The 15,421-nt window shown below is 34.7% G+C and overlaps 1 protein-coding gene across 2 annotated transcripts; it reads right to left on the bottom strand.

Annotated features, from left to right (window-relative positions):
• Window positions 1-1,184: 1,184 nt before the first annotated feature.
• Window positions 1,185-10,283, bottom strand: LOC106664153 (protein ALP1-like). Of its 2 annotated transcripts, none has more exons than XM_024230169.1 (3): window positions 10,150-10,283; window positions 3,591-4,096; window positions 1,185-2,394 (listed from the first exon to the last, which is right to left on the bottom strand). In XM_024230169.1, the coding sequence occupies exons 2-3, from the start codon at window positions 3,908-3,910 to the stop codon at window positions 1,494-1,496; spliced, it is 1,221 nt and encodes a 406-aa protein (XP_024085937.1). In that variant the 5' UTR covers window positions 3,911-4,096; window positions 10,150-10,283; the 3' UTR covers window positions 1,185-1,493. The 2 variants fall into 2 exon arrangements, with proteins under 2 accessions (XP_024085937.1, XP_024085936.1); XM_024230168.1 differs by lacking the exon at window positions 10,150-10,283 and adding an exon at window positions 7,531-7,845.
• Between the last annotated feature and the right edge of the window lie 5,138 nt (window positions 10,284-15,421).

The following is a 15,421-nucleotide window of genomic DNA, read 5'->3' as shown; positions in this document are numbered from 1 at the left end:
AAAAAAAAAAAAAAAAAAAAAAAAAAAAAAAAAAAAAAAAAAAAAAAAAAAAAAAAAAAAAAAAAAAAAAAAAAAAAAAAAAAAAAAAAAAAAAAAAAAAAAAAAAAAAAAAAAAAAAAAAAAAAAAAAAAAAAAAAAAAAAAAAAAAAAAAAAAAAAAAAAAAAAAAAAAAAAAAAAAAAAAAAAAAAAAAAAAAAAAAAAAAAAAAAAAAAAAAAAAAAAAAAAAAAAAAAAAAAAAAAAAAAAAAAAAAAAAAAAAAAAAAAAAAAAAAAAAAAAAAAAAAAAAAAAAAAAAAAAAAAAAAAAAAAAAAAAAAAAAAAAAAAAAAAAAAAAAAAAAAAAAAAAAAAATTACTTTATATTTTAAGAACCTAGCAAATACATAGCAATTCTAATTTACATGCTAGGTAATTCATACCATCTTTCAATGTATTTTAATGCTTTAAAGAAAGGGCTAATTTGACTTTCAAAAGGGCTAATTTGAAATGAAAAAGGGTTGATTTGAAGTAGAAAAGTTTAATTTGAAATTAAAATAGGGAATTCGAAGTTAAAAAGTGTTAATTTGAAGTCAAAAAAGGTTAAATTGAATAAAAATAGCTATTTCAGTAAAAACGTTCCATTAAAATCTTTGATCCACTGTGGACTCCCTTTGTGAGATATGAACAATTAAAGACGAATGCAAATCTTGTATTTAATTGTTGGAATATATATATTTGTTTTTTATTTTTCTGGGCTTCATATACGTATGGTTTATACGTATGAAATAATTTTACAACCGTTTACGTTTATAGCACTGATCAGAAATTAATTCCGATTTTCATAACCCAAAGTTTAAGGGCAATAAACATTTCGATCCCGTCTGTTTACACATTGAAATTATATTCTCGTTAATTATATTTGACTGTAAACCGTTTCGCAGGGATGTCAGCCGGCTTCATTCCATCCGTCACCCTCGGGAGAACGTAATAAAACAATTTTTCTCGTTTCATTTTTGCAAAGGGAAAAGTGCAAGTAAGCACAATGAACAACGGACGGGATATATGAAAATGCTGTTAGGAAAGAGGATGTGAGGTAAACACGAGACTTAAATATTAAAGCACAGTGATAAAACTATCCGTAAGGGATATTTAAAAAAAAGAAAAGAAATTTAATTCACAATAGAACAAGGNTATTGAAAGTGTGCGGAAGTACAGTTGCATTTACGATATGTCGCATCCAAAGTATTTGGATGCCAACCACAAAGCCACCATATGGAAGAAAATATCAGAAGATTTGCAACAGAATGGTAAGTAAAGATAATTTTTATTTCACGAACAATAGACAAAACATTCACTGCGACAAAACTGTTATTTATTTATTATTTATATTTATTTACATTTTCGTCTCTTACGGATGATGCACTATTCATAACATTTACAAAAATTTTCAACCGGTGCAGTATAATAGCTTATTGACACGAAGAAATTAGATTCATACCTAGTAATCATAGACTATTTAAGGTTCAACTCCATGAGCAGCTGTAGTCGCCAAATAATTTTTAAAGAGCTCTCTCACTGCAAAAGCATCTTCGGCTGGTCTCCCTGGTTGACTGCGCAATGGCTCAAAACATGGTTGTGGTTGTGAGTTTTGTGTCCCGTCATTATAACTGTGTGGTAAATGTACACTGTCACTACGTTCACGTAAAAAATTGTGTAGCACGCAAGTGGCTAAAATAACGTAATCCACATTCTCTGGTGCCATTTTTATTCTTCTGCAATAAATTCTAAATCGTTGTGTTAAAATGCCAAACGCATTTTCCACCAATCGCCGAGCTAATGACAATTTATTGTTGAAACTTGTTTTTCCTGTATCTTCAGCTGATTGACGCCCTGGGTACGGCCGTAGTAAGTAAGTTTTTAAGGGGAATGCTTCATCAGCAACAATTACGTACGGTGCAACGGTCGTTGTGTTAGGTAAATACTTCCCGCTGGGTATGTTTAGTGTACCATTTTCTAAGCGTTTTCCAAGAGAAGAGCGAGCAAAAATACCACCATCACTGTTTCTTCCGTAAGAACCAACGTCGACTGTAATGAATTTATATCGCGCATCCACTAACGCTAATAAGACAATGGAATGAGTATGTTTGTAGTTGAAATAAAGTGACTCGCTATTTGCGGGAGCCTCAATAGTAAAATGTTTGCCATCTAACGCGCCGATACAGTTGGGGAAATTCCATAATGCTTCGAAATCTCTTGCAACGGCTTTCCATGATTCTTCTGTTGGTTGTGGCATTACTTCATTCATAAGTTCGGTGACTATAGTTCGACACGTACTGTTTACGATTTGGCATACCGTTGAATGACCCAACCGGTAACTGTATGAAATACTTTTGAAAGAATCTCCAGTCGCCAAAAATCTGGAACACAACAAAAAACATGTACCACTAGTAACATTATAATGAATTTGAACTTGGTAATTAAATTAGTTTATATATTGTTACTTTACAAAACTACAGTAGATTTAACAACTTTAAACATTTATTACTTCTATAGTAACATTCATTGTGTATAATTTGTGTTGTTACTTATTTACGTATAATTCTGTTTAGATAATTTTTCTATTTTTTTACAGATCAAAATTGCAAAAAACGGTGGGCAAATATAAGGGATCAATTCAAAAGAAATTTGAAAAAGCGCAACACCAAAAGTGGTCAAAGCCCTAACCTCATCAAAAAATATAAATATGAAGATGTTCTGGAATTTTTGCTGCCGCACATTAAGGAGCGTAACACAATTTCCAATATTGAAGATGACAACGAATCGGGAAATACAAACAACCAAGCGGAGATAAATGAAGAAAATGATGCCAATGACAGTATGGAACTTCCAGGCAGTTCTTCACAAAATGTGCAGCCAAACGACGTACCATTGGAACCACAACCTTCCACACCTCTTCCGTTGTCACAACCACTTGATGGTTGCCCATCATCTCTATCACGACCAGTATCAACTTCAAGACCTACTCGAAAACATCATCAAGTCCGCTACACTCGCAGAATGTCACAAGCACCACTGCAATATCCAACGGAAAGTGCATCGAATACCTTAATGAGATATATTATTGAAAAAAAAGAAAAGTCTCAAACTGACGCTCACCCTATTGACGCATTTTTCCAAGGTTTAATACCGACAATAAAAACGTTTTCTCCATACTACCAGCATTTAGCAAAAGGAAGAATTTTTTCAATAGTGCAGGATCTAGAGTACGCACAAATGCAGACATCCCCAGCAGATGAATCATCTACCAGTTCCACATCAACTGCTCCACCAATCCACCCGAATCCAAACTGGACTACAACACCTGACGCACATCCAAATCACTCGCCTGCTCTACCACAACAACCAGCAAAAAATGAGATGAGCACTTTTTTTTCTCAGTTCAATGAACATGACTATTAAAGCATTATTAAGACTATAGAATATTTGTACACGTTTCAAATACATGTGAAATTTGTAAGTATGTTACTTTTGTTTTAAATACATATTTTAAGTCGGTAATTATTATTTATTCTTATCTATTCTGATCCGGTTGTCTATATTATTATTGACTTACCTGAGACACACTGCTAGTCGCTCAGATGGCGAAATGGGCTCCTGAAAGAATGTCTTCTGTTTCGTGAGGCCACTTTTCACTTTTAGAAGTAAAACGTTGAAACACTCCCATGACATTCGAAAATAGCCAAAGAATTTACTTTCGTCATCTAACAACTCTTTGTATAGTGTGGCAAATTCTCCCTCCAACTTTCGCTTTCGCCAAGTAGGATGCACGCCCCATCTCCTCTTTGCTGTGTGAAGTCGATCAACATGGTTTTCCCTTTCTTCTTCATCAAGTGCAACGGCAATTGCTGCTAGTTCAAGTTCTGAAAATTGCATTTTGCTTGTTACCCACTCACCAACACTCAGCCACGGTTCGCACGGAACTACTACGGAACAGCATGCATAAAGGCTCGGACTCCACTCGGACGCTATGGCTCGGTTGAGACCCGGGCTCGGCCCCGACACGGTATAGCGTGAATCATCCTTAAACCGTTGCGGCCACCGACGCCCCCTTGTGGGGACCTTTAACAAACAGGAATTTTACTTTAAATGCTTATAATTCATAATCTCTTACATTTTTTGAATGCATTAAAGAAAGGGTTGAATTGAAATTAAAATTTTAAAATTAAAAGGGGGCGAATTTGAAGTTAAAAAGGTTAATTTGAAGTAAAAAATTTATTTTAAATTAGAAAAGACTAATTGAAAGTTAAAAAGAGTTAATGAGACATTTAAAAAAGTATATTTGAAATTAAAACCCGTTATTTGAAGTAAAGAAAGTTTAATTTGAAGTTAAAAAGTCTTAATATGAAAGTAAAAAAAAATTAATTTGAAGATAAAAAGCGTTAATATGAAAGTTAAAAAAATGTTTAATTTGAAGTTAAAAAGCGGTAATATGAAAGTAAAAAAGAATTAATTTGAATGTGTGTTTAGTGACCGTTAGTTAATAATTATTTGGAGATCGTGAGATGCGGTCTGGTGTGATGTAGGTTTTAGAAAAACATTTTCTTTATCGTGCCAACGGTTCGATATTTATTGAGATCATCGTCAGGGCTTGGGATATATAAACATTGTTTAAATTTTTACACATCCTACATGTATTTGTAAAATTTAAACAACGTTGTGACACTGAATTTTAATTTAAAAAACACACGGGGATGGTTTTGCTCGACATGGAGAAGGCATTTGATACGGTTTGGCACAAAGATATTGTCTATAGGTTTATAAAAGACAAATTCCCAAGCTACATTGTTAGAGTACATAGCTATCTACAAAAAAGGACATTCAGGGTAACCTCCAATGAAATTGTCTCGCCACCATGTAAAATTCCCGCTGGAGTCCCACAAGGTTTGGTTCTAGGGCCAACCTTGTTCAACATATATATGAATGCACTCCCTAGGCTAGACTGTGAAATAGCTATGTATGCTGATGACATAGCAATATACTGTTCATCTTGGAGGGTAAGTGCTATTACTAACAAGTTGAACCCAAGCCTACATAGGATCGTTAGGTTTTGCCACAGATGGAAACTCAGGTTAAACACAACAAAAACTGAGGCGATTCTATTCACAAAACGACATCCTATGCATAGCGAATTTATAAGAATCGGTGACTCAAATTTTCCTTGGCGCAATAGGTTCAGTACCTTGGTTTACACCTCGATAGCAAGCTTAACTTTGGTACCAACACTTGTAAAAAGATTGATAAAGGGAAGTGTGCTATCAAGACTGTTCCCTTTAATGTGTAGAGAATCTGGGATGAGCCCCCAAAATAAACTCATTATATATAAAACCATAGCCAGACCAATGCTGTTATACGCCTGTCAGGTATGGAGCTACACAAGTAACACCAATATAAAGTGCCTACAAACAATTCAAAATAAATTTTTAAGGTTAATTACATCCTCTAAAAGAAGTGTTCGTATAAATTATATGCACGAAATTTTAAACATCCCATACATTAAGGATGATATCAAAAGGATCACTAGCTCCTTTTATGAACGTAGCGCTGAGAGTACAAATATGACAGTAAAGAATGTAGGAAACTATAACCTCAACAAAAATTGGAAACACAGGAGGATCAAACACATTTTAGTATGACTGCTTTGTATATTTATTCACTGTGATATTATTTATTAAATTATTTATTAAATTGTTAATTTTACTGTTTATATATGTATTTATTTATTTACCAAATTAGTAAATGTCAGACTATGTATTGTACAAGTCTATTCAATGATTTTAACTCATAATAATTAGTAATTATTTATTAACTTGCTTATTTATTAACTTATTTATGAAATTAGCTAATATTAAAGAAATGTGTTGTTTATCAAACTTATCTATTGTACATATGTAGTCAATGACTTATGATTTATAATTTATAATATATGTAATTATTTGTAACTTCCCTATTTATTAATGTATTCTTTCTGCAAGTGGTTTTTAGTATAATTTTCACCACTGTTCTTATTTCTCTAGGCCAAATCAACAAATATTGTAAATATATTTAAGCCCTCTGCCACAAGGATGTATAATGTCCTAGACAATGTATGTAAAATAAAAAAAAAGTTTATAAATAAAACGTCCTGAAGATGATCTCAATAAAGATCGAAACGTTGGCACGACAAAGAAAATGTTTTTCTAAAACCTCCGTCACACCAGACCGCATTTCATGATCTCCAAATAATCGTTTAATTTGAAGTTAAAAAGAGTTAATATGAAAGTATAAAAAAAGGTAATTGAAATTAAAAGGGTATAATTTGTCAGTCTTTTATCAATAACCATATTTAGATATTATACTATTTTAGACGTCTTTAGCGTCAGACGCTTGAAGGAAGGTAGAGGTTATGAAAAAACGCTTATTTCCATGAACTTTCTAAGACTTTTGGTCCATTATTAAATTTTTAATCGGCTTGGATATGGAATGCATCGTTTTGATGCGAGGAAATGCCCATGAGTCTTGTAAAATAGCAACGAATGTGTTAGGATTTAAAGGAATACCGGCAGTGTACACTGTAAGTAGGAGATGACGTGGAATGCTACCTTGTACTTTAACTCCAATACTGAAGAAAGAGGAAAGATCAGCACCTTAACTGACTTCATAATAACTAACAGATACGTTAGATTTTAGAGTCAGATAGTTAATGAATCAAAAATGATCATTTTAGGTTGAGTTAAAAAACGATAAAAAATTGGCTGAATATTATCTTTAGTTTTAATAATCAATCTATGTGGATAAAAGATTTTGGGCCTATTTCCGTGTTTTTTCACTAAGCGTACCCACCAACTGCACGCGACCTAGCCAATTTTGTAATCAATTGTAGTTTCTACTGATTCAAAGAAAAAAAGATTTATGTTTGAAATTTTATCGATAAAGTCTGGGCTTGAAAGGGGTCGAAAGTTTCTCCCGTTCATCCCCGGTCATTAAAAACGCAATGGAAATGACTACTGCATGTAGAAATTACTTTAATAATAACTGCATAATGTAAAGCTGCATTTATCCCGTAATTCACGGCATTTATCTCTTCCGTGTTTCGTGTAGACAATCATCCTGTCGATTTAAAAAAGAAAAAAAAAACAGAAAAATTGTTTTCTGTTATCTTAGCATACGGTTAAACTCCAGTTGAGATAACTGAAATCAATGTTTGATTTTCTTCGGATAAAAAAAAATTATTTTTGTTATATTAGCATTAAATCTGATTAAAATGTAAGTTAATGGTAGCATAAGGATTACGCATTGAACTAGTGTTTCTTCCAAGTGAAAAATTGCCGTTTTTCGACTGTCCATTACGACCGACTACATACATTATTGACTTGAATTTTAAAGTTGAAGTACTCGTTCAACAGGAAAGTTAATTTCCTTTCATTTTTATATGAAAGATGCTTTTGATAAAATACTTTCTTGACGAGTTATATAGGCCAAAAATTCGATTCGAGATTCGAACCCGGGACCTTTACCTTACAGTGATGAGCACCGTGTCAACGCCTGAACCGTTGCGCCCCTGTTTTTCTTTTGTTGTAACAAGTTTCTGGTTTTCTGGCTACCAATAGTTTTTCACACTTCCTAAGACCTTCTAAACTCAGATTCTACGTATTCAGACTCAAATGAAGATATAACAAACAGTATATAAAACAATTTACAACTTTCCTCCCCGTTTCCTCCTAAAGCTGGGCGTACTAGGTCGGTGGCGCGGCGCGGCTCGGAGCGGGAGGAAGTTGCCAGGCTTCTGGAATCGGGCTCCGCGCCGCACTGCGCTACCGGCCTAGTGTGCGCCGGGGCGGTCGGAACTCTGAGTTCGGGTGTCCTCGGACTTCATATTTGTAAAGACGAAGCCGACGATTGTGACGTGGGACTTCTGAAAATGCAAAATCAACACCTCAGCGCTAATGAGATGGAGGGAGAAATTTCGACCAACGCGGCCGAGAGCAGTTCTTACATAGTGTGCGGACCTTCACAATTCCGCGCCGCGCCGCGCCACCGACGTAGTGTGCGCCCGGCTTTAAACTCCAATATTTACTGTTTACTCCAAGTTTACTGGGCTAGAAGGATGAACTGTTTAATTTGCCGCAATTAAATAATAACAAAATATGAAACATGTATTTTTTATATCGTCATTACTTCAAGAGAAATTCAGCCGGGATATCTAAAAAAGACACCCTGTATAGATCACATAGACTAGTGAGCTCTAACCAGTCCAGAGGGGCACAATAGATAAATAAGTCGAGGTTTAAGCAGCTCTGTGGCCATCACTTCCTTTGGTAATGGGATCTATTTATATTAACTGATTTTTTTGTAAAGTACCCTGTCAAAATTGTACGCACTCTGGACAGTTTAAAATAACCCTCGAATGATTTTTGTTTCACCAATTAAAACAACCTTGCAAAACTGTCTGATTGAGCAATCAAAAGTTATTTACTGTCTATGTAATCATATATAAGTTTTAGGGCTGTTTTTACTGCTGGTTTACACGAGGCACTACGTCTTCGTCGGTGCAATTTCGAGTGTATTAGTTTAAACCCGGTCGCTGCCTCACGAAATATCATGGCGTCTGGGGCAACCGTTTTTCTTGGTTTCACCTCTGGAAAGGATTATCGCTGCGAATGTTTCGACGGCAATGGCCGAACTTGCACCGTTTCGTTTGGATTATTATCGATACAGATTGTAACAATCGCACAATAGCGAAATTACTACTAGATGGCATGTCAGACTATGAAACGTCGAATGTTTGATTCGGATTGAACATCTTTCCACTATTTTCGTCGTTCCTTGAAAATTGTTTCGATTTACGGCCAACAGAAATAACGGAAGGTTTTTTTAAATTTATATTGTTTTAAAAAAAAGAAAGAAAAGCTATGCACTGACAAGAGGAGACTACGGACTTGGTATGAAACTTTTTTCGGTGATGCTAGGCAAATATTAATTAGCATGTGCGAGCGTTCTTGACAACGCCCTAGGAACCTACAAAAAATATTTTAAGTATTTTTAAAAATTTATTTTTCTGCCTTTGCTGAGCCATCCATAATGAAAAAATTCTAAATTTTTCCCTTATAGATTAAAAGCAGTTGAAAAGTCCAGCTAAAAAAATCCACATTAATCTCAAATCAATTGGGCGAGCAGTTTTGAAGAGAGTTCCCAGGTGCCAGACCATGTCAAAAGCATAGGTCATGTCTAAGAACGTACGCGATCCGTACTCTCTGCCCTGCGTGAAAAGTAAATAGTATCAAAATCCCTGAAGCATTGATGAATTGTGGAATGAGGATAGAATTCGAATCGATGGAAAGGAATGAATGTGCTGGTGTTTGAAAAGGAGCGTTTCGAAAATTTTGGCCATATCTAGGAGAATATCTGTTATTAAATTTTTAATTTAAACATAAATACACACAGTGGATCCGTGTGGGACTGCGAACGGTGACAGTGATGCGAGGACATAAATATTTTTCCTATTCTGTCCAACATCTCACCGCTTGAAATTAGATTCAGAGCAAGTTTTGATATAAAAACTCTTCCTCCACCTAGACTAGTGCACGTCGCAATTATTTTAAAGTTTAATGGATAACGGCCCATTCGTTTCATCGCGGTTTCATTTCCTACTAAAAATAGAAGACGCCTTGAACTCTCAACTTATTAATCTGAGTAACGACGGGAATAAGTAAAACGTACCGCATAAAGTTGTCTTCCTCTGGAGCATGTTTCACCCAACACTTCTTATTATCTCATTGTTTTAAGTATTAGTATTCATGGAAGGCTATGAACCGCCACTGTAAATCCACAAGGTTGGAAATCCCGTTATATTTATTTAACGCAAAAGTGCGCAGTTTTAATGGACAACGTTAGTTTTTATTTCTCAGACTGTCATTAAAAATCATAAAATTGCCATGATACAATATAATTTATTTGGAAATGAGCCGTGCGGAGGGGGAGAGAGAGAGAGAGAGAGAGAGAGAGAGAGAGAGAGAGAGAGAGAGAGAGAGAGAGAGAGAGAGAGAGAGAGAGAGAGACATTTCAATAATTATACTATTGGAAGCTCCGAACAAATTGTATTTGTACATTTTGAATGAGTTTTCACTTTTCCCTACCTCATTAGTCCGTATATTCTCGCTGTACCACGTATTCTTCCGTGGTCGATAAAGATTGAACTGACCGGAATGATCAGAGATGATCAACTGTCGAATATTAACCTCGTAGACGCTTATTCCTTGGGCAATGTTGATGCTGACAATAAGCGGACAACTGGCCACATTTTTGCATTGTTCATACTCGCCTTCGTTAAGTTTGAAGGAGGTCATCGGACGGAAATCTTTGTCCCGTGAGCAATCCTCTCAGAAACAAAGAGAAAACGTTTGGAAATCAGTGTTTACATTTCATTTACGATTGTTTTTCGAGGTTTTGGTTAATCACGGCTATGTCCAAAAAACTAAATAAATAAAGGCCTGTTTGCCGGCCTGTGGCGGCTATCGTCTATTATTCATTGTTACCGCAAGCGGAGACCAACAAAGAAAAACTGTCTTGGTCAAACGTTCAACAGAGAAAAAGCTCCGCAGCTTTCTTTTTATTTTGAATTTCTGTTATTCTGACTTTCTATGGATGGTTTACCTTTTGAAACAGAATCCCTTCGCTTTGATTGTAATCTCATGCTTCAGCTTTAACTTTTTCCGGTCTTATTATATATTAGAATACACGCATAAAATGCTAAATTTAAACAAACATCTCCTAGGTTATGGGACTTTGCATAATATGGATAAATGATTCTGCTTTTGCTTTGCGCGTTGTGACGTTGTAAATCCTACGCTTCCATCTGTTCACTCGTCAAATGCCCAGATTATTCCAAATCCCGGTTCCATTGGCCACAATTTTCGCCTTAGAGAAAGGATTAAGGGAGGATGGCCTCGGTTCCGCTCTCCGCCGAGATTTACCACCATCGACCTGGCTTAATCCTCCGCTCATGACTCGGATTGGGTAAAATCAAGGTTTTTTTTAGACGCCCCCATTCAACTTCAATAACTTCCGAAATCCTAAAGATACAAAACGCAAAAAGTGCTGTAAAGTTATTTTTAAAACCAGACAAGACCAAAAACGCCCTTCAAATTTGTACAATTTTCACAAAATCCATTTACTCAATTTGAATAAAATTTTATATCCATGTTTTTTGAAAGTGTTATTAACAGTTATGGGAAACAGAATTTTCTTAGTAACTATTTTTAATAGGCAAGAGTTTGAAGTTGGTAACAAATTTGTCGATCGTTTCTAATCTAGATTGTAACCGTATATTATTTTAACCATTTTACAATTCCTTACACATAACTAATCTAAAACAGCAACTTAATAATTATAAAAAAATTATTATCAAAATCAATTATTATCAAAATGGAGAGAAAAGTACAATTTTATGCGTGAAAACATTTTTCAGTAGAGTCAAAAGATTTAAAAAGTGTTCGCAATGAAAACATACAACGTCATTGGAAGCTTTTCGAGCTCATTTTTTGTTGCAACATGCAAAAGTTAGGTTGGACTAGTAGTTTGTATTTTCCATTGTCCTGTCCTTGATTTTCTCGAAAAGAACCGTGAAAGTTCTGTTTTAAAGCTCTCGAAAAATTCGGCTTTAGAACGAATAAAAAAATTCTTGGCAAAGAGCTCATCCAAAGGTACAAAAATCAAGTATTGAAATCAAAAGTTGGAGGACAAGTACGAGGCATCTGTAGTTGGATCACCTCAACATTTCTTTTGTCTGAGGTGATCTGATCCCCCTTCTAAAAGATTCACTGTAAGCTTTCAGTCCATTCAGACTGATTTTTCCCAAAGCTTTATCTACACTTTCCTATCTCGAAAACTCACCAAGTTTCCGTAAAGGACGATGGCCACGAGACCTTCTGCTCCTTTAATTCCTTATATAGAATGAACTAGCACTGTATAAAACATTACTTCGGCCTATCTGTACCACTAAACCCCTGTAATAATGCCTTCCAGTCATAAGTCCTTAGAAAAATATAATTTTATTATCTGCAATCTCAACGTTCCTGTTGCCTGTGATGATGTGATCCCACTTGTACAAGATCTACACTATGTTTTAAATCCATCCTGATCCTACTACTAATGGTTTATTTACCCTTTTTCATATCGAAAACCCACCGCATCGTTTTAAAAAACAATGATGGCCTCGAAACTTCCTCGCCCTAATTCTCATATTGGCCAGTAACTTAACATGTGTCCTCCAGATGCACATATTTGCAATGTGCATTTCGATATGTAAAGATGCATATTGACCAAGTTCTTCCTTGGCATATCACCACCAATCAATCTAATATCATACTCAACAAAAAAGTCCTTAGGTAAATCGTCAATGGTGCTTACAATGCCACTAACCGCCCTATTTTCATTAAATCAGTTACTTAGGACTATCGCTAGATAGGAGATTGAGACAAATCGTCATACCTCCTTACTACGTCAGTAACCTCACTATCCACAATGACCTTAACATTTCTACTGTCTGAGGTGATCTGATCGCGCTTGTAAAAGTTCCATACTAATCTATCGATCCAGCCTAATACAACTGCTTAAGAGCTGTCATACTTTTCATTCCCAAGAAACCATCATGTCGCTTTAAATTTCGATGGCCTGAGACCTCCTGTCCCTCATATTGAGCAGTTCAGTCTAATAACCGCAATCCTATCCAAGAAAATTTCAAAATCAAAAAGAACAACTTCAGTTTCAAAAGGTGGAGGACAAGACTGAGTTTGGAAAAATAAACTCGATATACATTTTCCTGGGCCAGTCTTGCCCTCCACAGCATCAACAACAAGGAACTACCGGCTTCCTCTTCTTCAGATACTTAAGGCTATAACTAGACAGCAGACTGACGTGGATTCCCCACAAAAGACTTAAAAAACAGAAGAAACACGTTTCACATCAAGCTCTCGATCCATTCTAATCCTACTGCCCAAGGTCTCTCCACTACCCTCCATCCAAACAACCCTCCATGTCACCTGAAATGAGTTCACGGAGAAATGACAAACCACTTTTGGAAGCTTTCGACTTTTGTTTTTTTTTGCCTACATTTACTTCACTTCCAGCAAAAAGACTATAACAAAGAAACGGGGAAAGTGTTTTTTTTTTAAATATATTTTATTTAACTTATTAAGAAAACAAGACATGCATGGCAGGTGAGTAGTAATAAAAGTTATTTTAATAGAACAATGCTAGAAAAATTAGTGTGCATCCGGTACTGAACAAAAAAGTGAATGTGTTTGTTTCCCATGAAACTGATCATCAGAGATAAAAAGAAGATGCTTTGTAATAAAGTATATTTTATTGAAGATATTAGACGGGGAGAAAATTGAGGTGCGCATCCGCTGCTAAGATAAAAATAATGCCGAGTTACGATTTTGGCGAGTAATTCTTGACAAAGTTTGCGGACGGAAGTTGGTCGTTGACCGGATATGCCCGCCGATCCTAGGGTCCTTGCCCTTGAGCATATCCTTAGTCATGCATCGGTTGTCTTCCACCTCTTCCTTTTCTCGGAACAAACCGCAATCCGCAGTCCAGAAACACCTCGCCCCCTCTAACACTGACAGAGCGAACTCGCAAAGGCGAAATGACGAGTGTCACGCCTGACCGAAATTGAGTCAGGGCGTTTGCAGAGTAAATTACAATGGACAAATATTTTGACAATTTCCCATCCATTTTTCCCTTATATCTTAATTAGGTTATTCATTTTGACGCGTAGGATGTCTGTGTAGAGTTAGAGGTTGATGGATCACCGAAAGGGAAAGGAAATTATACGAAACCTTGTTAATTCGGTACATGTCCCTTCTAAATTAACCATTGCTGTGATCGATCCTTCAAATAAGAAATCCTCTGCGTAGCAGTAAAAACCTTCAAAAAGTGCAAATTAAGGTAAAAATTGGGTAGTAAAAATGTAATTGTCCATAATAAAATTCACTCTTAAATCTTAAACAGTGTTTATTTTACAATCAATCGATTATATTCATTTTCAAAACAAATTACAAATATAAAATAAAAAATTCGAAATTACATTCAGAAATATACGACTCGATTACGACAATAAAGAAAGTACAGTTAAATATAAAAATTAACTATTCTTCTTTTAATTTCGGGATTTTTCAGAAAGATAAAATTGGTTCTCATCTAAAATACCACATAAAAATTAATTTCAATGAAAATTAAAATTAAATATACAGACAAATTATTCTTGTAACAATTCGAGAGTTTTTAAATATACATAAAGGGGGAAGTTTATGGGCCGACAAACAACTGAGGTCATCGCCGGCCCTCCGCATGTTTTCCTTTTTTTTCTTCTTTCGCCGGTATTCGAGATTTTCTAAAAAAGCCTCTAAATATATCTTTCTTTAAAAAAATTCTCAAATTAAAAGAAGAATCCTTTGTTTTTATATTTAATTTTATGTACTTTTTAATTTTAATTCTAATTAATTTGCATATGATTTTTAATAGCCGAATTATTTTAAATTTAAAAAATCACGCGTAGAAAGGAATCATTTCCTTTTTTATTTAATTTTACCTAATTTTAAATTTTAATTGTAATTTTTTCGTGTGGTCTTCTCAGAGCCCAATTGTTTTATAAAACTTGAACGGTCATGTAAATTTATAATTAGAAAATATATTCTGAAATAATTTATTAATAAAAAAAAACTTCTTCAGAATAAAAATTACCATCAACTCTTTGAGCAAGCATTTAATTCCCTGGATACTTCCCGGACCACGCTTTCCCAATTTCCAACTAAAATTGCCATCAAAAAATCAAAAACAAACGAAGTTTCGAATTAGAACGTTGTAAATATCATAAAATGTTGAAGGTTTTAGCTGGTTTAACGTTTTTAAAAATGTAAGGGAGCGACGATTTAATGAAGTCGATCAAAATAACGATTTTGAATATTTCATGATGTTTGCGCAGTTATTTTGCAAGTAGACCGGCAATTTTTAGAACAAAAGTGGAATAATCTAAAACGAAATTTGGCCCTAAATCTAAAACTTCAGTTGGGAAAAGTGAGGTTAGAGTGGAAAAAATTCACGTTTTGGGCAAAGAAACATGTGTTTTTTTAAACAAACACTAAAAAATCATAACTTTTGAACGGATTGCGTTAAAACCATGAGGTTTACGTTTGTAAGATGTTAACTCGAATAGAGAAATGTTCAGTAAGATCGTGAACGCCCCCTTCTTTTCTTAGCATGTTAAACGTTAATTTATCCGCAATAGGGCGGAGGGTGGCGATTGGTAGAACCAAAAATAAAGCTATAACAGTCCTTGAAGGATTGTTGTTGTTTGTTATGGTTTTGTTTTGTGTTAAATTGTAAGATGAAGGAAGTTAATAAAAA

Source organism: Cimex lectularius, unplaced genomic scaffold, assembly GCF_000648675.2.
Source record: "Cimex lectularius strain Harlan isolate CLEC.00 unplaced genomic scaffold, Clec_2.1 scaffold336, whole genome shotgun sequence".
NCBI lineage: Eukaryota > Metazoa > Arthropoda > Insecta > Hemiptera > Cimicidae > Cimex > Cimex lectularius.
The sequence above is the reverse complement of the archived record's forward strand: the minus strand, read 5'-3'. Positions and strand labels throughout refer to the sequence as shown.